The sequence below is a fragment of the Corvus hawaiiensis genome, chromosome 2, assembly GCF_020740725.1.
Source record: "Corvus hawaiiensis isolate bCorHaw1 chromosome 2, bCorHaw1.pri.cur, whole genome shotgun sequence".
NCBI lineage: Eukaryota > Metazoa > Chordata > Aves > Passeriformes > Corvidae > Corvus > Corvus hawaiiensis.
Window position 1 is genome coordinate 45,664,514 of NC_063214.1, and position 23,790 is coordinate 45,688,303.

Sequence of the window (23,790 nt, forward strand, 5' to 3'; positions counted from 1 at the left end):
TCTTCTTCTGCCTGAGAAAATAGGCCTAAAGTCTTGAAAAGTATTTTTACTAAAAAGTTCACCAACTCAGTGTAAGCCTAAGAGCAACAGACTAACTATGAAAATTGATACTGTTTGAGAGAAAAAGTCACAACGAATTTCCAGGAAATTTCATCAGAAAACCAGTCTGTTTTTCAATTTGCTATAATGTTCAGTAGCTTTGAATATATGAAGATAGCTACACATTAACATTCCCTTCCCCTCTATAATTACTGAACATTTCTAGAGCCTACCAAGGGAGAAATACAGCAATTTTGATTTCATGCGAAACAGCAATACTCTTCCAGACTATTTTCTATTGTTTTTATTGTATGTTTGGCACATTGCAAGACTTTTTATTTTGCAATTTGACAATGCTTTTAGATTCAGAATAAATTTGATATATTTTTTTCTTCACTGTAACCACTATATGTCAGTATTTTCACTTGCATGGATCAAATGCTCTCAAACTGTGAGATGAGCATTCCTGATGCGACTTAGATCTCTTCCAGAGCAAGAAGTACCAAGTCCAGGGAAAAAACCAAAATCAGCATTCATTTTATCTTATTTTTCACCACTGGGGATAAAACAAACCTAGAATTTTCTAACACATGATGGATAGAATTGGTGCTTCTGTTTTTTCATGACTTCCAAGTAGAAGTGAGCTGACAAAGCAAGAAACAACACCAGTACATCCAGATGTTGTAAACTTTCACAACTGTGTGATATATCTAGAGGTCTATTAAAAAGAACTTAATCCACAGAGATTTCCATTTTGTTTACCTCCGTAGTGGAAATATACTAGGCTGGTTTCAGTTTGCAAGTTTTTGATTTTTTTCCCCCAAATCTGATGGTACTTTTATCAATAAGCCTTTAAGTTAACCCTTCGAAGGTATGATTTGATTATCTCTTGGGTGAGAAATAATGAGGAAGAAAGTTGGTTGATAGAGTATTTCTAGAAGGGCAAGATTCTCTTCAGCTTTGAAATCACATACTTTGAACTGGACGCTCAATTCAGGGGCGCAGGTATCCAGATATGGGGTGACAAGTTCATGTTAAGAACCAAAGCTTGGAAATAAATCATGCAATATGATTTCTTCCTCATAGTGGTAGGCCACGCAGTACGGATGAAACAAAAGATTAGGAAGAGAACAGATTACAACAATGTACTGATACAGTACAGAATGATAGTCTGCCTGTTAATGTGATTTGTCCTTTATTATGCAATATCTACTGCTCAATCTGATCTTGTTTTAAGCTCTTTCAAATTAAGAACGTATTTGTTCCCTTAGGTCAAGATCACCAGCTCCCAATTCCCATGTCAATGACATCTTCAGCTAGTGCCAATGGCAAATCTTGAATTATAGATAACAGATATTTTATTTTAAAAAGGCTAAATATATCTAATACTTCCCCTTTGCTAAATCTTAACTGTATTTAATAATGAGCACTTTGTAAAAATATTCTGCATTTAGGTGGAATAGCTGTATATTTAGATCTGGATAAACTAGCTCAGTATTACCAGGTTCAAGGTTTTTTGATTATTTGTGGGGTATACCCAGCCCCCACCCTGGAGGGACATCTGCTGAGATAAGGAGAGTGCCTAAACCTCCCAGCAGAACTCCCCTGGGAAGGCAGCTACTCTTCTACGGCAAGAAGACAAACCCAGGATCCTCTGGGAGACCCTATGCAGATCCTTTGTAACCCATTGGCCCTTACCCTCTGGCACCCACCCTGTGTCCCTATAAAGCTGGCCCCCTGCCCCTGCGAGGGCAGAGCGAGCTCGTCCCTGGCTCCCCTTCGCCGGACTAATAAAGCCGCCTCATGTGGAACAGCCACACGGGCCTCTCGTCTGTCCCTGGTCTGGCCTGGAGGCTGCCCTGCAGAGCTGAGCTGGAATCACGAGCTGATATCACTAAAGAGCTGACAGTCTCTGCAAGAGCCCTCCAGCCAGCAGCTCAGGGAAGACACCGGGCCTCGGGAAGGCGATTCCTTTTGGGACCATCTCTCCTGACCGGTCACAGCTTCCTCGGTCAGAGATACTGACCCCACACCAGCTGCCATAATTATTCCCTCCTCTGCTCTGCAGAAATTCCCTTAATTTCTTATAGTAAGTGATACTGCTTCCTTACTCCGACTTCATCCTGAACAATCACATTCTTTAGTGAAGTCGGGACTCTCCCTGTCCTATAAAAACAGGGTTTCTGAGCCTTTGCATAAGTTCCTGTTAGAAAAGTAAATTTTACCTTCAGTTAAAAGCCTCCACATTTTCTAGGGGGAGAAACTATTAATTTGTGAGCATGCTCAACTAAAGACTGAAAGTTGTCAACATACTTTCTGTAGAAACCTACTTGTTCATACCAAAAAGATAAAAGCAATTATTATATCAGCTCTCATTCTTAAAGATAAACCTGTTCAAAATTTAGAAGTTCACAACTTTCCCAGCTCCATCAGACTTCAAGAATTTACTTTTTTTAAATTTTTGTCTAATTTTAATCATTTTACTGGGTTTGCATAATGTGAAAGATCTATTTCTCCATATAAGTAGGTATAAATCTATTCAAAAGACACTGAACATTAAGAGGAAAATTTAAGAAAAGACAAGCACAGTGTCCAATATAATTTTGAAGAATCAACAGTGAAGCTTGAGAAATAATTTTTTCTCAGTTTGACATTCAGTAGCTACCCTGTTGGACCAGCTTTTTTACTCCTTTCTTAAAGCTATGCTACAGAAGAAGAAAAGCCCTACAAGATTTGTAGCTAAAATAGTAAAATCAAGCAGTTAGAACTGTGAAAATCAAGAAGTTGGAGCTGCATTTGTGATTTCAAATCTGTTCCTTTTAAGACATAAATTACTTTAAACTCTCATCACTATAAACTGTCATTACACAATTACTGTGAATATTTTCCACATAATTCTGACACGGTATGTAGTCATTATTCAAGTGAGTAAATATTTAGTGGAAAAATTCAACCCATCTTTATCTACAATCACAGAATCATAGAATGATTTAGGTTAGAAAAGACCTACAAGAGCCTTTATGGGAAGATCTGATGAATGTGCTACAATGATGCACTGGCCAATAACATTAGCAAACACTAAATTTGACATATTTTCCCACATTAAGCTCCCTTGAGTATATGTAATATTTATTTACATGACTGAAGTATTACCATTTTTCTAAGGCTACCATTTCTTCTTCTGGGACTGTATTGTAGCCTAAATCCTTAAAATGTCAAAAAATGTTGAATGTAGAAATCCCCACTGCTTGTTGCTCCTGGTAGACTGCAGTACTGCGAGGCAGTCTATAAAAGATGGAAATGACGAGACATTTCATCTTGTACACACGGAATAGCAGTAATTATTCAAAATAAATGCAAAGACATTTTCACTGAGAATGTTTCCTTCAAAAAACAGTTTGGTCTGTATAATTTAATAAAATATAGAAAATAATTTTTAAAAGGATAGAAAGCCTACTGAATGTAATGATGAAGATATGAGAGGAATTCAGGCATTTTATTCATTGGAGAGTTAGCACAACCTACACACAGACAAACACAAGTCCTTAATTTGAAAATGAAGGGTTGAAGAACAGTTCACAAAATTTCCCCCAAGACCCTTTCAAATAAGTAAGACAAAATACCAGATTCTCATATTAATAATGCCTTTTCCTGGTCTTAAAATCAGGACTCAAACACAGTTAGAAGGGAAAAAGGGATTTTACCTTGGTATTTATTTTAAGGATCCTTAGGTGCACATGTCCAGGTCAAATGCACCTCAATGCACACCACAATGCACACCCCCAAAAGACCTGGTATCACATTATAGGTTTTACTAATTAGCATATTTATCAAAAATTCACCAATGAAAGGCTCAAATGAGCCTCCCCTCCCCAGGGAACCTTCCCCCTGGATGGTTCTATCTTGGTTTACAGGATGTGTTCTGGAGAGGACCTTGGGGTCTGGGGCACACTGATCCCCAGCTACGAAGCCTCTAAAATGTTTAGTCTCCTGGCTGAACAAACAAGTCCAAGAATGTAGGCTAAAAAACACTAAGAATACTGAAGTTATAAAAAGGTATAACAGAGGTATAAAAGAAAAGGCAAAAAAATCATCATGGGATCATTAATAACATAATTTATGTATTGCTTCATAAAACTATTAAAAGTGTTCTGTGAATATTCAATCTTGTGCCAAAGCTCATGTCACTTCATGAGTTTTCTGCTGAGTTTCCTTTTGAACATTCTCTGTACAACATGAAGAGCTCAGCTGAAAACCAGCAAGCTGTCACAGACAAACACACAGGTGTATACAGACATGCACACAGGAACCACAGACACCTGATTCCAGGAGGGTCCCGGCTCCTGTGGTTTCCGTCAAGGACTGATCCAGGAGCCCCAGTTCGGAAAGGGCTGCGTGCAGACACCATGGTCAGTGGAAAAAGAGCAAGAGGCAATGTCCCAGGTGCCAGAGCAGAGATTCTGCTCTAGTGACCACAGTGGAGGGGATACCCACAACCATGGAAGACCCCATGTCCCAGTAGATGGATAGTTCCTGAAGAAAGTTTTCACCATGCAGAGCCCACTCTGGACCAGGGGGAAAGTGTGGACTGACCACAATTCTCACCCCTTACTACTCTACAAAAGTTACATTCTAAGAAGTCTCTATGAATTTTGCTTACTCTCAAGCTAAATAGACCAATATTTTTTATTACATTTATAAAGAAAAAAAAAAATAACACACTGCACACTGACTTTTACAAGAGCATTTTCTTTCTATTAGGTGTGCCAAAAAAGGCTTAAGTGTGATTTTTCCTCCATGGAACCTGTTAGACAGCTCAGGCAAAGAATTCCTTCAAATATTTAATACATGCAAAGTTTTTCACGCATCATCAGAAATCACGTATACTTTTTTGAATTAGTAAGTTTTAATTAAATCTTTCCAGAAACATCTGATTATAGATCAAATCATGATTGTGGAAGGTAAAAAGAAATTTCCAAATTCTCAGCTGTTGAGTAGCAGGTAACTGCCAGTGAAACACAAGAAAATATTTTTAAGTCTATTAACACTTTCCAGTGTTTCTTGAGTAACTCTTAAGACGTAATTACCAAGAAAACCACATAGGTTTTGATTTGTCCACACTTCTATCCCAGAAACTTCTGATCTGGGCTGGATGCTACAGTGAATGACTCTTGGCAGCTTTGGCTTAGGAAGTCCTGCTTTTCCTAACCAGTGAGATGGATTTTCAGAGGCCTCACTGGGCTTCATGCTTCGGCACAGCTATCTGGCTACTTACATTTCAAGTGCATATTTTAAAACTAACTTTACACCTCCAACCCGCACCGGCATCACAGAAACAACTGCCACCTAGACCTATTCACAGACGATTTGGTTGCATATGACATGACAGCTGCTGTTGATTCTGTCTTAATATCATTAACCTATGAAAATACATTCACCAGAACTGCAGCCTTCCACACTGAACTTCATAAAGTAGTTCAAATCATTGTTTGCTGCAGGTCATTAAGAAACTAGTAAACAGACTATTTAACAATGATGCTAATGTAAATTTTCCATGACAGCAGTCACTGGTATCCTGCTGACAAATGATAATGTCCTCGCAACGTGTCTTTAGAGCTCAGTAATTACTTCTGTATTCATGAGTGTATTTGGCTGGAAGTTTACCTGATCTGAATGTAAAATCTCTCTGCAAAGTTTAAATGTGCTAAGTGCATCAGGTACATGCACAACATGAATATGTTCAAAATACCTCTAAAAGAAATAGTATGTTCATCTCACGCATTACACAATCTTCTTCCCACCACTCAAGGTTCTTCCTGAAATACTGTTTTATTGAACTATTGCTTTAGCTCTTTACCTACAAGATAACACAGTAAGAAAATATTTCAAGGAACAAAAAGTGAAATGCTCTGAAAGAACTGCAAAAAAGATAGCTTTAAGAGTGTCTTGGCTACTTGTGTCAAACAGGCTTTTGATACTTCAAACATCACTTGCATATTTTGAAGCACGTTTTTATGATGATCATTCTTTTAAGCTGCTTTTAAACCTTCTAAACAAGTTGAAGGACAACATTTGAATTCCAGTAGTTAAGAAAGAATAGTTAATATTTTAAAATGAGATTTATATTTTAAAGTATCCACTACTTGATTAAATTTACCTCCAAGTGTCTAAAGAAAAATAATACTGTATTTGAAGCATCAGTGATTACACTCAAGAAGTCAATATTAGAGAGGGATAGTCTCAGAAAATAGGACAAGATGCATTTTTAAAAGAGGGATAATGGGGATTCCAAAGAAAACAGGACACTTCACCTAACTACAGACTGCATTCAAATGGAATTGATGTGTACACAGAAAACTTAGAAACACCTGAAGAATAATAAAATCAAACAACATGTATTTTTCAAAAATGAACTATGTCAAGCCAAGCTAATCTCCTGGGGCAGGATAACTATATTACTGGGTGAGCTGATTTTGGACAGTGTAATTTCCTTCATAGTAGCTGGTTTAGGACTCTGGTTTGTATTTGTGCTGGAAGCAGTGTTGGTAACACCGGGCTGTTGTAGTTGCTGCTGAGCAGCACTTACACAGTTAAGGCCTTTCCTGCCTTTCAACCCACCCTACAAGCAAGCAGGCTCAGGGTGCACACGGAGTCGGGAAGGGGACATAGCTGGGACAGCTGACCCCAGCTGACCCAAGGGACATTCCAGACCATAGGGCACCGTGCTCAGCGTATAAAGCTAACAGGAGAAGAAGGAAGGGAGGACATTCAGAGTTTTTCTTCCCAAGTCACTGCTATGCATTATGGAGCCTTGCTCTCCTGGAGATGGCTGAACACCTGCCTGCCCATGGGAAGTGGCAAATGAATTCCCTGCTTTTCTTATGTGTGTGTCTTTTTCTTTCCGTATTAAACTTTCTTTATCTCAAACCCTGAGCTTTCTCATTTTTACCATTCTGATACCCCGATCATGCTGTGGGGAGAGTGACCAAGTGGCTGTGTGGTGCTGATTGCCAGCTGGGGTTAAACCACAACACAGGGAAGAAGAATAATTTTGCAGTATCTTGAGTACAGTAAGAAATGTAATATTTTTCCATCTTAAATTCTCATAGGAAAATAAGGGAAATGTCATCTAGGTGAAAAAAACATATAGAGACTGTGTGTGACTTCTTGGAAAGCTCTTCTCAAAGAATAACTATCAGTATCAAATGGGGATTTTCTTTCAGACTGTATCCCTCAGAGATTTCAGGCCCAACTCCATTCAGTGCTTTCATTAAAAAGTATGGATTAAAAAGTTAAAAAATATTGTAGATGAAATCAGGATAAGTGAGGGTTACAGAAGTCTGGAGAACAAACTGAGAATCCAGAACTGTCCTAATAAATACATAATCTAGAATTAAAAATAAATTAATGAGAAAGAAATAAAGTTCAGAGTAAAATCCCTAGTAAGGAGAAATGAATACTTAAAATGCCAAGTGAGGAAAGAAGGACCTAGAAGTTTAAGAGTGTTAGGAAAGATCTGTGAGTCAACAGTGCAGTATTACTGCAAAATAAGGAAAGGGAAAATCTGTTGTCAAGCATTTTGCAGGCAAGATAGGGGTGAGAATCACTTCCTTCTACTTGTTTACAGGGACAATGCAGCTGAAGGAGTGCCATTGGCCTTCAGTGCCATACTCCAAAACACACATAGTCACTCTGGAAAGAATACAGAAGAAAACAGCAGGAAAGAGAAGAGGGCTCAGAAATCCTCAGTAGTGAAGGAAGACTGCAAAAATAACGGTTTCTCTTAGTCTAGGCAGACAAAGGCTTGATAGATCTTTTAAGATATGGCAGATTGTTAATAGGAAAGACAATGATCAATTCTTACCAATTGTTCATGTGAAAGAAAGACAAAAAGAACCCAGTGTAACTTGCAGTAAAGACTATATAGGTGATATATTAATAAAAAAAAAAATTGAGAGGAGAAAGCTTGAACAGGACACCCTTGGAGAGTCTTTCAGCAGAAATTCTAAAAAAAAAGTAGCAGATAAAAATCTCTGTAGGAAGCTCTGGTGTATTTGTTCCTTCCCAGAGCCAGAGGACTGGACGATATAACCTTTGGAATCTATTCTATCCCTGCATTTCTAATTCAATGACCACATGATGTGCTTTAGTAAGGACCACTTACGGATTTTTTAAAAGAGTGCTCTAAGTGACACAAGGTTAGATAATTTCACCCTTTCTCAAAGTAGCATCTTCTTCCCCTAAAGGCACCCCTGCTTGCCTTGCACTTACTTACACATTACAGTGCTATTTAGCACAGCAAAGGAATGAGAAAGTTAACATAAAGTGTATTTTGGGAAATTTTTATAAGTATGTATATATCAATGATTAAGATAAAATCTGACCTGTTTTAAAAGATGTTCAATGAAAAAACTTTCTACCAATAATCCCTAGTCCTTAGAGTATGAATCATTATGTATCAACTATTAAATAAACCAACAGCTTATAAATTCATTTCTTTTCAGGGACATTAGTGCTAGATGGGATCATTACAGCACTAAATTGCTTCATAAACTTTACTTAATAATGCAACAGATAAACCCACCTCGATATGGCATCTTCACCATGTATTTCTGAAGAAGAAATGACTGGATAAATACTGACATGTCTTGACTGTCAGAATACTTGTAGGAACTTATACTTACAGCATTTAATGCATCAAAGACTGATTTTCTAAGGGAAGCAGATTCTACTTCTGCAAACACAGCACATGGCTATAGCTGAATGACAGCAATTATCTAGTCTGCAGCTTTTGCGGTGTGGGGGACAGGGGCTGGAAGCCAGCTAGAGCTGAGCCAAAGAGACAGATTTATTTAAGATAAACTTTAACCCTACCATGGAGAGAATAATACAAGTTTGGATACAGAAAGGCCAAAACTGGGGGCTGAAAATGTATCTTCAAATCCAGGCAATATTGTATGAGCTCTAATTAATGTGAAAATTAAGCAGAAAAAAAAGAATATCTGTGTGTGTGATTTGAGATAAGCATTGCATTACTTGATTGTATGTTTTTTTCTGAGGCTGAGAAATAGCTTCATGTAAGTAAGTAATGCTTTGGTACAAAAGTATAGATGGGATGACAGCAGGATATTTGTCTCTCAGACATGCAGACAGGTCTGTTAGGGACTGGGAAATGCAAGACAAGATCACAGGACATACGTGAAAAGTATCATTTTTATTGGCAATAAACCTCACTAGAACTAATTTTTATGAGCAGTTTAGTGTATCAAACTGCAGTTACATTCTGTAAGTATGATTTTGCAGAAACAGTATTGAAGGTTTGCTGGTTATCATCCTTGAAATATTTTTTATCAAATTTGCTTCACTTCATGAGTTAAAAAGACAGGGCAGAGGCTTCTTCTCAGCAATTGCACCATTCCCTTTCTCTCCCTGGATCTGGAATTGTCCTTTTTGCTCATCCAGCATCTTCAGTGCTGAGACTTCTGCAGCTGGAGCTGCTGAGGTGATTCTCTGATAGTGGTGGCACAAGCCACACCAAAACCAGCTCACCCCTTCATGTGGGTGACAGCACTTGGGAGGTGAGCAAGAGAAATGAGCTAAAAACTATCACCTTCAAACAAAGGTGAACTTTGGGGTATTTTTTCACAGGTAATGACAATTAGGTCAATACAGCAAAATGCTATGGGTAGTGAACAGAGGCTATTCTTTATATGGTTCTGACATCTTCCTCACTCTACTGAGTCGATTATGTCACAGAGGTTATGGCAAAACATTTTAATGAGAACTGGTAAGGTAATGAAAAATATTTTTCATCAACTTTTTGGCAAAACAACCCCAAAGTACAAAAATGTTTAGGGGGGAAATTTTTTTTTTCATGGAACTAGTGTGATGTTTTAATATGTTTTTGTGGGTTTGGTTTTTAGTTTGTTGGGTTTTTTTTTAAATATAACCCAAAGAGACAATCTTTTTTTTATTTAGGAAAAAACAATTTTTATTCATAAGAATTCACATTCCCAATATCTGTAATTATCTAAATCGAGCTTCTGTCTCCTGATTTTCTTCTGGTTTCTTCCCCTCTCATTCCACACCGAATTCAGTTTCACTACAAAGCATTCACCTGCAGGGGGTTGTCTTTGTTACTGTGACTGTTCTTTCCTTAAGAAGATGTAGAACCAATGTCCCGATCCCAGAAAAAAAAGGGAATTTTTAAGTACTGTGTGATTCAGAGGGGCCATATGCATGTTTCCTGTCCATGGCAGAGGAACATGTGGGCGAATGACCTTTCTTAACCTGTACCCTCCCTTTCAGGTAACAACCTGACTTTTTGGTGTGGGTGATCACTAACCAGACTCCTCAAATATTTCCAGGGGAACCCTTCCTTTGCTACTTTAGAAAAGTACTCTGTAGAAAATGAGAATGAAATACACCTATTTTAAACCCTATTTCACATAAGTTTACAGACAGTGAGTTAGTCTAACTTGGACAGTACCTAGAAGACTAGCAATAACTCGTTTGGATTCAGGAATTATTATAAGTGATGGGCAGAAGTCAGCATTAACAAAAGTCGACATTTTTCCCTGTATAAACAAGACCAGATGGGCTCAGGTGGAATGCTTTTAAGTTGCTGCATTTTCCCCACAAGCATACCTCTAATTGATGAGGAAATTGCCCTATTCTTCAGAATTGCCTGGCATTTACTACTGCAATAAGCTGTACTTAGGAAAGAAACACTGCTTCAAACTTTTGTATTTTCTCAGGTATATCCCATGATGCAGCCCGGGTTATTAATATGGACAGAAAAAAAACTATTAAACCATTATAAATGTAATGAATACGAGATCAAATTTAAAGGGCATAGATTCCAATTTTGTTCTTTTATCAAGTTCTCAGGGACTGAAGCTGTCTGGGAAGTATTGCAAAAGAATTTCACAATACTAATTGATTGAGAAATAAAACGGCAAATGAAATTCTGTATCAAAAAAAATACAAAGCAGTGCACATGGGAAAAATAACCTTAACTATGCATACACAATGATAGGCTCTAAATTAGCTATTACCACTCAGGAAAGAGATATGGGAGTCTTTGTGGATAGATTCCTGAAAACATCATCCTCATGCTCAGAGGAAAATGATGTTTTAGGAGCAATTAGAAAAAAAATGAGTTAAGCAGAAACCAGTTTTACAACTGAAAAAATGTGTCCTATTTCATGTGTTTTTCAGAAAGACATAAGATGTGGCAGAGAGAATAGTGCCAAGGAGGATTGATACATAGTATAGACTATAAGATGTGGGAATACAGAAAGAGGTGACTGAAGGGTGCTATTATAACAGTATATAAAGCTATGGATATGGGAAGGTAAACCCTTTTTTTTTTTTTTTTGCCTTTGGGAATTTCCAGGACATGGTCAATACAAAATAAGGTTTAAAACAAACTAAATAAACTACTTTTTTAGTATGGGGTTATAGAGCTCATTTGCATAGGATGCTGCTGGACACTGGAAGGAAATATAAGACAACAACCATAGGCAACTCTTCAACACAAGGACCTCTTGAAAATTTTTAGTTTAGAAGCCTCAAAGCTGTGACTGCCAGGAGGTCAGAGGACTCAGCAATAAATAACCTCTCTCAAGTCCCTTAAAGTTTAAATGAAAAGCTCATCAGTTCTCATACTCTTCCCTAATAAACCTCTGAAAGTTAATGTTACACATAGGATACTGTTACAAATGGACATTGAGTCTAACTTAATTTGGCAGTTCTTAATTATATCAGTGTCACCACATTTTTCTCAGACTGAAGTAAAACCTGACTGATATCAGCACAACTTAAATTATAATCAGGATTTTTTTACTTTTCACAACTTCTCATTTCATGGTCATGGTGTCTTATAGTATCCCTTTAATTTCTTCAGGTCATTAGGTTTGCAAAGAATGATGTGAACATGCAGCACACTAGAAAGGAGTAGGATTGGTGGATGAACACGTTCAAAGCCAGATGAATTGTACTACAGTTGTTCCAGTATCAAAATAAAACTTTTAATGAGAAGTACTATTAAAAAAAATTAACTGTTCTCTCTACCCCAGAATTTAGATGAATGAAAAATAATAAGAATGAAAATGAGAGGACAAAATCTTGCAAAATGGAAGAAATTGCTGCAAAGCAACTTCCTGAAAAAGGGTTCTGCTACAGAAAGGAAACTGTATCTTCTTCTGGTGTTCTGCTCATCTATTCAGTACTGCTGGTATCACTTCAAAAGGTGACATGAGACCATGCCAAAGGGTGGAGTGCAAAAAATTCTGTGTAAGTGGTTCATATCTTCTTTACTTTTTATTGCCTAGAAGTGCTCAGCATTTCACAAAAGACAAAGCCTTGTCCCAGAGTTTACAGTCTAAGGGATCTATTTGACAGATACGTGAGCTACAGCATTTCATAAGGCAAGAAAGGACAGAGTGTTGACTCAGTTGGTTTTGCCATCACTTATTTATTACTGAAGCATTTCAAGTGGCCACACAGCAAAAGCTGCAATGAAAATTGTATTTGAAGCAAGACTAATATAAATGAAGGAATCCCTTTTTGGGATGGAGGTCTGTGCCCAGATGATTGTGCCACAGGGAGCCATTGTGGTGCAGACATTTGCCTACTCTGACTCATTAGGAGCCCTGACAAATGCCAGGGGCAGGGTGTTGTCTGTTTTAAAGCTGACATTGCCTCTGTGCACCTGGAATCTGCTAGGAAGGGGTGATGATGGATCTTTATTTTTGTGTCTTTTGCTAGTGAAATTGTCCTTCTCCTTTCCTCCTCTCTGTGCTCCTAATTGTCACAGTCTATCCTTGACAATTGGCACGGCTTTATTTTCCCCCTTTCTCACTCAAGACCTCTTCTCCTTCACAACATTATGTATCTTCAGACACACAATGGCATGCCTTTTTACTAGATGGCGTAGCTGGGATTTGCATTTTGGATGAAAGAACATATAAATATGAATCAAAGTTGCTACTTCAGCATGTGGATATTTATCTACTACACTCACAACACAAACTCTGTCCACAGTGGAAAGTGTCTGTCTCCTCCATACCCTGCGATTCTTCTGGGATTCCCATAAGATGAATGCCTCTGGTATCTTCTCTGCAGTTTTATTCCTCCTAGCTAACATACAGCCTTCATCTCTTTTTTAGAGTAAATCTTCTCATATTATTCCAGTTCCTGCAGGGTCTTTTCATACAGGCATTTTTTTCAAGCACAAGACTATCTGATCAAGGAAATAGCCAACCGTTTCCAAACCTTGCCAGAGGGGAAAAAAAATACATATTCTTGCATCTTTTGCAGCAGGGGTCATTCACGTGCTGCAGCAGATAGTCAGCCTCAACCTGAGAGTCTTCTCTCTAGTCATGGCCTCCAGCCAAGGCCAACAGGAGCTGTTTGTGCCCTAAGGCACAGCAAGCCTTCCCCACCAACAGTCAGCACTCCAGAGACAGACCTCCTCTAGTCTATCACTTCCATACAACTGATGCATTCAACAAAGCTTCTTTCAATAATTTCTTAATTTCTCTTATGTTTCATTGTGGCACTCCAAGATCTGTCCCTTGCTCCCTTAATCACCAGCCACAGCCTTCATAGTCTGCCTGACTATGAAGTGGGAACAAAGGGAATCCTGGGACCTCAGTTCTGAAATGGCTTCATGCAGCACCTCCCCAGCTGCCACCAGGAAAACACACAGGCTCTCCCTTCTGGTCTCCTCTTGCTTGGCAGGGTACAGATATATTGGTTTGTGTGGCAAGGCTGGGGTGGAAGGGTGTGCTGCAGGGGTGGCCTCTGTCACAAGACACCACAAGCTCCCAAAAGGAGCCAGTTTCATCCAGCTCCAAAACAGACTCATCGTTGCCCAAATCTGATCTCCTCAGTGATGCTTGATGGCACCTCTGGGATAACATATTACAGAAAGGGGCAAAAACAACTGCACAGCAGCTGCATGAGAAACGAATGAGAAAAATGGTGAAGAAACAGCCCTGCAGACCCCAAAGTCAGTGAAGAAAGAGTTGAGGAGGTACTCCAGGCACAGCAGCAGCCCATGGTCAAGACCACGATGGAGCACATATACAGCCGGCCATCCTGTGGAACACCCTACGCTGAAGCAGGTGGAGGTGCCTCAAGGAAGCTCCAGCCCTCAAAGAGCTCATGCTGGAGGAGGTTTTCTGTCAGGAACTGCATCCCATGGAGAGCCTCCACTGGAACAGACTGTTGGTGAAGAACTGTTCCCAATGGGAAAGACCCACCCTGGAGCAGAGAAAAAGCAGGAGAAGAAAGGAGCAGCAAAGTGTTATGGACTAACCAGAACCCTCACTCCTCATCCCTCTGCACTGCTCAGGAGGAGAAGGGAGAAAAGTCATGAAAGGAGTGAAGTTGAGCCTGGAAAGAGGTGTTTATAGTTTTGTCCTTGTTTCTTACCATCCTCTTCTATTCCTCACTGGAAATAAATTAAATTAACTTCACCCAGTTTGAGTGTTTTACCTGTGATAGTAACTGGTGAGTGATCTCCCCATCTTTACCATGACCCATCAGCTTTCTCACCTTATTTTTCACCCCCTGCCCTTTTGGGAATGGGAGAGCAACTTTGTGGGCACTTGGCAGACGAAGTTAACCGACCAGAGTGGCAGTGAGTCTAAAATCTTATCTCACCTTTCCTCCCCTCCAGTCTTAATCTTGATTGCATCCCTGCTACCTTTCCTGTTCCAGCTCTTCTGTCAGAAAAACATTTTGATCAATTACTTGATCATCTGCCATTCACTTCTTGAAACTTACTGAAATGGGATTTTTCTCCTTTGAAACTACAATTCTTTACTTTTTTCCCCCTTCTGTCTTTTAAACAAAATTTCTATAATATGGACTTATCCCCTTCCTTTCCTCTGCTTTCCACAGCTGCAAAAATGATCCTGAACTGTCTGAGCAAGGGAGCGTCAAGTGGAGGACAGGGTTATTTCCAGGAATAGCACTGAGTGATACCATTACAGGAATACTGGGTTCATCTCTGACAGTCAATATTAGAAACCAAAGCTAGAAAAATGCAGGTTTTAACAAATGAGAGTAGATATCAACTTGAACAACTTACCCAGGGAAGTGATGGATTTCCTGTCTCTTGAAGTCTTTAAATCAAGATTGGATGTTTCTCTAAAATATATTGTCCAACTCCAACAGAAATTACAGGTTTGAGGCAGGAACCGCTGGGTGAGACTCTTGGTCAGATCAGGTTAGACCACTGTATGTTCCACATACAGAGCCTATCATTGTGCAGTCTCAAATTAATTTAAATTAACATGCTACTACTGTGTTCGAAAAAGACCAAAGCATATTGCTCAGCTTGGTTAGCAGGCAGTAACTTGCTGACCCACTATAACGGATTTATGTCTAAAATCCTAACATTTAATACTTATTTAGCATGAATTCGCATGCCTATGTGCCAGCAAACTAACTAAATATTTTACCTGTTTCCAAGTTCACCTGCTCCTAGTGGAAAAGAACCAGCCAGCCATGGAAATACTATCTCATTTTCATTGGTTTTTATTTGGGTTTACGAAGTCAGAAAGTTAAATGATGAAGAATGGAGGAAAAGAGGAACCAACTTTTGGGGAGAATCCAGGGAAACAAAGGAGGCAAAGAAGAAAAGAAAATCAAGCAAGAGCAAAAGCAGAGGCCACAAAAAGACATGGGTAAATAAGGTGAAGAACAACCATGCTGTTTCAGAGGAAAGACTGGAAAATATGAAGGGAAAATAAACACAAGTAGAAGATTTACTGAAACATAAGGAATGAGTATTCTGAAAGGCAGGCTAAGTCTGTTTGCCATTGATCTGCAAAGAAATATTTCAGGAAGTAATTAATTTACAGGAACTCCACAGACTCCCAAACACACACACACACGTGTCATGCACACAGCTGCACACATCCATGATGCTAAGTCTGTCTGTCTGTCTGTCCATCTCTGCTTTCAATGTTCTCTGCTTACTCTCCTGAGTATGTGGTAGATGCTAAGGAGCTCACAATCATTCTTCACAAATCACTGTCACCCTCTGCAGCAAATACAGGGGTTGTCTTTCACCCTGCAACAGGAGAGTTTGAGGATACAAGGTGCAGTAAAAAACTAAGAAAGGAAACTTGAGTGAAAGGAGGCAAAACTCTGATCTTGGAGCAAATATGTGTGTTTCAAAGCAGAGCCACAAAGTTCACCTTAAAAAAATCAATATTCTTTCTTATTGCCAATTAACATTTTAAAATTATGCTACTGCAACTCCAATTATTCCCCGTGACTGATAGAAATATGCTGTAAAGCCACAAACTAGAAGCTCCCTTCTCTGACATACAGCTATTGTTGGATGATTTCATTACCTATCATTTATTATATATATATCTTTTAATTATTAACTGCAATAGACCCAGACTTCTGGCAGCTCCTCTGGGAAACTTCCAAGGCTTGAAAAGAAAAATTCAAAGGCACCAAAAAAGGACTAGACACTAAAAGAGCTCAATCACTTTTTCCTACTTAAAAATATTAAGGAAAAAAACGAAAAAAAAATGGAAAAAGGAAAAAAAAAAAAAAGAGAGAGAGAATGCAAAAAGGAAGCAGCATAGGAGCAGGGAAGTTTTCCTTTCCATTCGCTCTCCCTCCCTTCAGCATGAGTGCCACAGCCCTGAGCGGTTCCCTGCTACCGTCCCTCCGCTCCATCCTCTGCCGCAAAGCCCGGCAGCGCGGAGGGGTCCCGCTGCTCCCGAGCGGAGCGGAGCGCCCCCCCCGGGGAGGGAGGGACACGCCTGCCCAGCCGCGTCCCCCGCTCCGCAGCCGCTCAGCACACGCACGTCCGCCCAGCCACCTTCATTAATAATAATTAGTACTTAATAGCAGCAGCCCCAGTGATGGGCTGTCGCGGCCGAGCCTCCCGCGCCCCGCGCCCAGCCCGGGGCACTGACCTTGCCTGGCCCTCGCACCCTACGCCCGCGGCACTAACTTCCGCGCCCGCGGATGGGCTAGCGGCAGGAAAAAGGCGGGGGGAGCGGCGGGGGCAAAAAAAAACAAAATAAAACAAAAACAAAAAAAAAAAAAAAAAAAAAACCCAACCAAAAAACCCCACAAAACAATTAAAAATAATGGCAAATGCCGTGTGTGCGGCGGGTGCGGGTGGACTCCGCGGCCAGGCGCGGGGCGGAGCGCGGCGCGCACGGCGGCAGCTCCCGCCCGCGGCGGTGCGGGCGGCGGGGGGGGCGCACGGCGCATGTCCGCCCGCGCCGCGCCTCCGCCAGACGCTGCCCCCCGCCGCCAAACTCACCACCATCTTCTGCATGTGCAACATTTGCAGCCGGACACACACCGCTCCCCGGCGATGGAGACTGCGGGAAAAATCCGCCGCGGCGGCATGGCTTGCTGAAGCGGCAGCCGGGAGAGAGGCAGAGCGCGAGCGGGAGAGGATAGCGAACAAATACTAAAACAAAACCACCAGACAAAAAAAAAAAAAAAAAAAAAAAAAAAAAAAAAAAAAAATTAAAAGAAAAAGAAGGAAACCTCTCTTTTTCTCTCCCTTCCTTTTTTTTTTTTTTTTTGTTTTTGTTTTTGTTTTTGTTTTTTTTTTAATTCCTGGTTTTGTGTGTATCCTGCTCGCCCTCGATGCCTCTTTGAGCAGCATCCAGCGAGCGAGCGGGAGAAGGCGAGACAGAGAGGCAGAAGAGAAGATGAGGATAATTTGCAGACAGCTTGTCTTGTTGTTTTCTGGCTTTTGGGGACTAGCAATGGGAGCTTTTCCTAGCAGCGTGCAAATAGGTAAGCGCTGCATTGGGCTGCGTGCGTGTGTCCAGGGGTTTAATCCTTTGCGAAGTGAGTTGGAAAGGGGGCTCTGAAGGCAGTTTTTGCAGATTTCTCCTCCAGCACCATCCCATTTCCCTGCCTTCACGAATCATCCTCGTGGTTCTGTATATGTGCCTCCGTGTGTCCGTGTGTGTAAATATTTCTGTGTGCGTTCGCGTGCGGGAGGGAGGATGCTTGTCTTTTGCAGAACTCCTTCCAGCCCCTGGTGTGCGATATCGGCACGGCAGGAAGGGGTTTGGGGCTGATGCCCCTTGGCTGCTTCATCCCCCTCCGCCTCCCCTTGCTTTTGCCTGACTCCCGAAGGAATGGCGAGTCCTGGGCACCGGAGGTTGCGGTAGCCGGCAGGGATAGGGGGTAAAAGGCAACGCCGTCCTTCGTTTCTCTCTGTAGTTGGAAAGTTTAGGGTTTTGTAACTGTCTCCCTGTAGTCCTGTGCCCCATCCTCACCCCTTTCTCATCGTCTCCTGCTTCCCTCCTTTCGGACGTGTTTCAGATGGGACGCAGCTATCTGAATTCTTTCCAGCTCAGCTCCATCACTGCATCATTTATGTGGACTTGTAAAGATGCTACTAATAAGGCTGAGCTGCTGCCTGCCTGCACATGGCTGCAGAGGAGAAAAGTTCATTATATTCCTCTTCACTGCAGATTATCCTGCACCGAGTTGGTATTTTCTTTTTTTAATCCAGAAAGCATCGTTCCGCTTAATCAGCCCGCCACTTAATGTGAGAGGCTGTTGAGCAGCTGAGTTACCAGTGTGTTCGGATTCAGGGAGATGGAGGCTAAACACTTTAAAAGGTCACTGTAATCATGACAAATCTGGGTATTTATGTATGAAAGGCTGAAAGCCGAGAAGTCAGAAAAGAAGCATGAATGCATCAGGGAGGTTAAAATCGATTTGAGACAGTGATTTAAAGGCAATGGTTGTGATTATGAATATTATTAGTTCCTTATCCATTAAAGTCTTAGGACTTGCCTTACTGTGCAGCTTTAGGAGAGACAGTTGCTCAGTCTAACAAGGCAGTAAGTAGCTTGCAAATTATTTACCCAGCTTCTTTTGCTTTTTGCCTTTTTTTTTCCCCTGTTTTTTGTAGGTGGTCTCTTCATCAGGAACACAGATCAGGAATACACTGCTTTTCGATTAGCAATCTTTCTTCATAACACCAGCCCCAATGCATCCGAAGCACCTTTCAATTTGGTTCCTCATGTAGACAACATTGAAACAGCTAACAGCTTCGCTGTAACAAATGCCTGTAAGTAAACATGCCACTGATCTGACCACCTTACGGGTAAATTGCAGTATCAAGAACAGGAAAACACATCATTATCTTGCATTGTAAATACATCAGGAAGTCTGTCTTCGGTAAAGATACCCTTCGCAGAAGAGCAAAAGGGGCAGCAGTCCTTGTTAGTTCCTAACTGGAGCAAAATCCCTTCTCCTGCCTTCTGCTGACTAACCTGATGTGACATTTACTTTAGTGTTATTACTGTAGTTTCTTGCTTCCTGGTTTCTATGGAGATGAATTTTGTTGTTGTAAAGAAAAATTATGAATGTCTCAATAAGTGCATTAAACCCCACAGTTACTCTTGTTTGCTTCTGTGCATGCTGTGCCTTGAGTGTATTTGATAATATATGATAATGTGTGTACTCCCAAATGCTTTTCTAATGGCTGGAAAGGAGACAGGGAAGCAGTGGTGTGCAGGATAATAAATCTGAGTTGCTTGACGCTGCAGTTGATCTGGTGATGTCACTTGAGGCAGCCCTGCTCTTATATTCTAGGTTGTAAATGTCTCTTACCATTTCGTAATGCATACATCCTGTGGATATGTCTCTATGCATCCATACATTGGTGCCAAATCAAGTTAGTATCTGATCTAGTTGATTTCACAGACCACCTCAACTGGAACAAATATTCTCGTCCTACTATATATTTTATAAACACACACACCCTCCCACATAGACACAGATGCACATACACAATGAGAGGAAGACAGAGCAAGAAATGCCCTTAACAAATGAGGTAATATTTAATTAATTTATTACTAAAAAAAAAGCAAAGTCTAATTAGCTGAACTTGCTACACTTCAGTCACCTCAGGGTCTTTATCAGTGGTAAAAAACCGCATCCTAGATATGCCTAATCTCTGAGAGGGGCAAAGCATTATTTCTATTTATTTTCGTGTGTGTCTGGCTTCTTAAAAGGAGTTCATGTTATTATGTAAGACAGTGGTATACAGTGGGGCAAAGCTGAAGACTGTAGTAGCGTTACTACTTTGATGTTCATATTTCAGGACTCTGTAGGTTTTCCTCTGTGGCTCTTAAGTTTTTGAATCCCTCCTCTTCATTCAAGAGTGAATTGCCTCTGGAAGTAGATGCACTAAGCAACATTGCTGAGCGAGTTTAAAATAGCAACATGCTGGAGAATGTCTTAGTGTTCATCGTGCCTTTAAAATACGTGTCGTGTTTCTCTTCACTTTCTCACTGCCATCTCTGTGGCACTTTTTAATATGTAAACGTACAGTATGCTGTGCAGTTCTCATGAATAATTTATTGTATGATTGCTAAATTTATTTATACGAGTCTTTGCTACTTCAAGTTTCAGATGACCTTGCCACCTTATTTAAGAGGAAAAGCTTCTGAGCTGCCAAAATGGCTCCATTCATTTTGTGCAGGAAGGACTGATGTCCCATAAAGTGTGAATTCTGTATTAAGCAATGTATTAGTTGTGTTTACCATGGAAATCAATATCAAATTCCCTAAGGTAAAAACATTTCAGAAGATGCTTTGAAACTGGAAGGAATCAGGTCTATGCAGGTGTAGTTCATTGAGAAAATATTACAATTCATGTCAACTTTTGCAAGCACTGATAATATTTATTCCATGGAGACCAATGACACAGTACCTTTTTCAAACTTACATTTTTAGTAAAAGAGGATGGGACTAAAATATTTGTGTACTAAAATCAGTGATTTTAGGTGATTTCAATTATTTTAGATTCTGCCTATGCATCTAGTTCTGAGAATTTCTCAGGCTGTTGTTACTTTCTGGATTAAGGATATTGCTCAGTATTTCCATTTGAATGTTAGTGAAGTAATTCTGATTTGCACAAATTTTAAATTGTCTAAAATTGGACCACTTTTCTGTGCAAAACTAAACACCTTAAATTCAAAAAGTGTTTGCTCAAAACTTTGCCCGTTTACACTATTTGCAGCAGATCTTCTCTCATTCCAACCACCTTGTTATTTTTGCCTTAATTTAACTGAGGAACATCTCTCCCATTATGTTTGCTGTCATTTATAGAAATAGTGATTCATAACCTGATCCTTTTTTCCCTCTTTAAGCTGAACCCAGTTTCAGTTCCAAAGTGTTTAATGGCTTTAGAAATGATGAATCCTTGTAGTATGGGGGGAGGCAGAGAAGAAAGGGAAAAGTATATTTATGTGCTCGTGTGTGTATGCTCATATAATTCTGTACGTCTGTGTTAAAAAGAAATAATCCTAGAGGCCTTATTTATGTTTCTATTTGCCACTTAAACCCACATGTATTTTTGCATTAGTCCACGTTTGCGTTTATTTCATGTTTTCCAGTCTCATGGCAATAATCTGACTACATCGTCTTTTTAAAAACATTTTAATACTGAAGAATATTTTTTAAACAACAGATCTTCTCCTAATGAAATGTAGGCAAACCGACTGGCAACTGAATGAACATATCTCATGTTCCTTAAGCTAAATGTGAGCAGAATCCTGCAAAAATCAATTGTCTGATAGCTGGAGGACACTGGTTTCCATGTGATTGAATTTGCTGGCTTGACAGAGGCTTCTAAAGCGCAGATGTGAGTTTTTCTAACCTAATTAAAGAAACCCCCACCATTAGCTCTGAATTAAGTGATTTCATGGCAATATGAAATGAAAACTCTTTACTGAACTGCTGTGAAACGGTGGCTTTGGACCTTGCTGTTTGCACAGAAATTACTCAGAGCACATGTCCCCAGATATACAGCACAAAAGCTTTAGAGCTGCTGGACTGAGATGAATATGCATGTGAGTTCAAGCATAAAGCTCTGAGACATTACCAGTTTCCTCTGTTTCTGTTTCCATTTGCTTCAGAGGTTGCTTGTGAAGATTCAGGGCCTGACCCCTTGCATGTGTCAGGGACAGTAGACAGATTATTCCAAAGGATTATGGATGGCATGCCAGCAGGTAACTCACTGCAGCACTGGAAAAACTTTAATGTTTTTTTTCTTTTCACTAGGTAAAAAACATACATCAAAATGTTCACCCAGGAGTACTTTTGGAACTGGAATCATTTTGTGTATTCAGTGTCATAGCTAATTTCCAGTGGTTATTTTATGTGGTTTTGTTTTCTTCAAACAGGCCTAGAACATCAGTATTTTTATTTTAAATCATGAATGCATATGAAACATGTTGCTTTAGCAGATAGAATCTGTTGTGAGTTAGCAAAATTGATCTGATCTATATCACTCTGGAGGTTTCAGTCCTTTTTCTTTTCCCTTCACATTTGCGTGTTTCGTTTAAACTCTGTTCATTTCTTTTGCACTACATACATTATTCAGAGAATCCCTCTTACTGACAGAGCTGAAATTATTCCAAAACATGAATAGTACAAGATTCTTACTCATCAGAACACAATACACCGGAGCTGAAACATTTGTCTATTGGCATACGTTGGTTTGCACCTTATAAGCAGGAAATTCTGCTCATGATTAGAAATCTACCTGCATTCAGTTTGATTTCAGATGCTGGAGCAATACACTGATTTTTGGAGAGGACTGTATATATTTATTCTTTAGCTGAACGCAAAATAATTTTCTTCCCTCCGTGCACCATCTGTATAGTACATTATTATATCTCAGCATCACAGTCAACATTAAACATGCTTGAATACTTAGGAGAGGTAGTGCTATAATTTTACAAATAGCTATTTGCCTTTCAGCTCTTGTTTTGAGGCTGAGAATTTTTCTGTTGAAGTTTAAAAAATCCTTAATGTTTAGCAGTCTGCAGTTCTTGCACAGAAGAAGGCTAAAGGGGAAGAAGAGAGATTGATTCAAGTCTTTCATTAGAGTTTCATACTAAAAGTAAAGCTTTTTTCTCTTTGAGTCTGTTTGACTTCATGTGTATTCTGATATGAATTCACCTAATAAGTGTGATTTAGGGAAAATCAGACACTTCTTTCCTCTTTTGCACTGTTCGTTTTTACTAGATTTTAATCCCAGTAGGTACAACCTCCCAGAACATAACCTTGTTTATTATGTGCCACATGGATGAAAAGAAAAGGCCACTGGAATCAAAAATTTTCTATCTTGGAATAACTTTCCTCTTTCTTCAAGAGTTAGTACTTTGATTCTTATGCCCTCTAGATTTATGTGGGGTTGATGACCTGGAATGGGAGGGTCTGATTCTGCCTCACCAGTGGGAGTGAAGTTTCTGGGGAAGGTCTACTGAGGTCAGAGGCAATCCTGAGGACAGACAAGAGCCTCCCTTGCCACCCTCCCCCCTCTGTGTGTCTGTCTCTGGGCTTGTGCATGCTACTGAGGGGAGAGGCAGTGTCATTTTGGAGTTAAATTTCTGCTACCTCCAGAAAGCTGAGGAAATAGACTTGCATGTAGTATTGCTCTTATATTGTGTCTGTCATTTTACCTACAGCAGTTTCAACTTTGATTTACTCAGCTGCATCATAATGGGATTTTCATTAAATTTGGTTATTAATTCTGCTTTATAGTTACAACTCAATTTAGCAATAGAAGCATAACCTTGGTTGAATAATCAGTGTCATTTAAAACCATGGTGTTCTTTATTTAGAAAGTGAGATTTCATACAGCTGAATGGTGTTTTGCTATCAAGAGCAGTGCAGTATTCCCAAAGATGCAGTTTGGAGTGTGTTGGGAGTT

At 39.9% G+C, this 23,790-nt stretch overlaps 1 protein-coding gene across 9 annotated transcripts in view; it reads left to right on the forward strand.

The window, feature by feature from the left end:
- The first annotated feature begins 17,611 nt into the window (after positions 1–17,611).
- The window catches only part of GRIA4 (glutamate ionotropic receptor AMPA type subunit 4), a 219,285-nt gene continuing 213,106 nt past the window's right edge, over positions 17,612–23,790 (forward strand). For 8 of the 9 annotated variants that reach the window (XR_007201606.1, XM_048294671.1, XM_048294674.1 and 5 more), the window contains exons 1-2: positions 17,630–17,838; positions 18,974–19,132. Coding sequence is in view for 8 of the 9 variants with exons in the window: in XM_048294671.1 (XP_048150628.1) it covers positions 17,751–17,838; positions 18,974–19,132 (247 nt within the window). In the remaining variant the exon portion in view is untranslated. Of the gene's footprint in view, positions 17,839–18,973; positions 19,133–23,790 lie in introns of all 9 variants that reach the window. The other variant, XM_048294677.1, reaches the window with a different exon arrangement.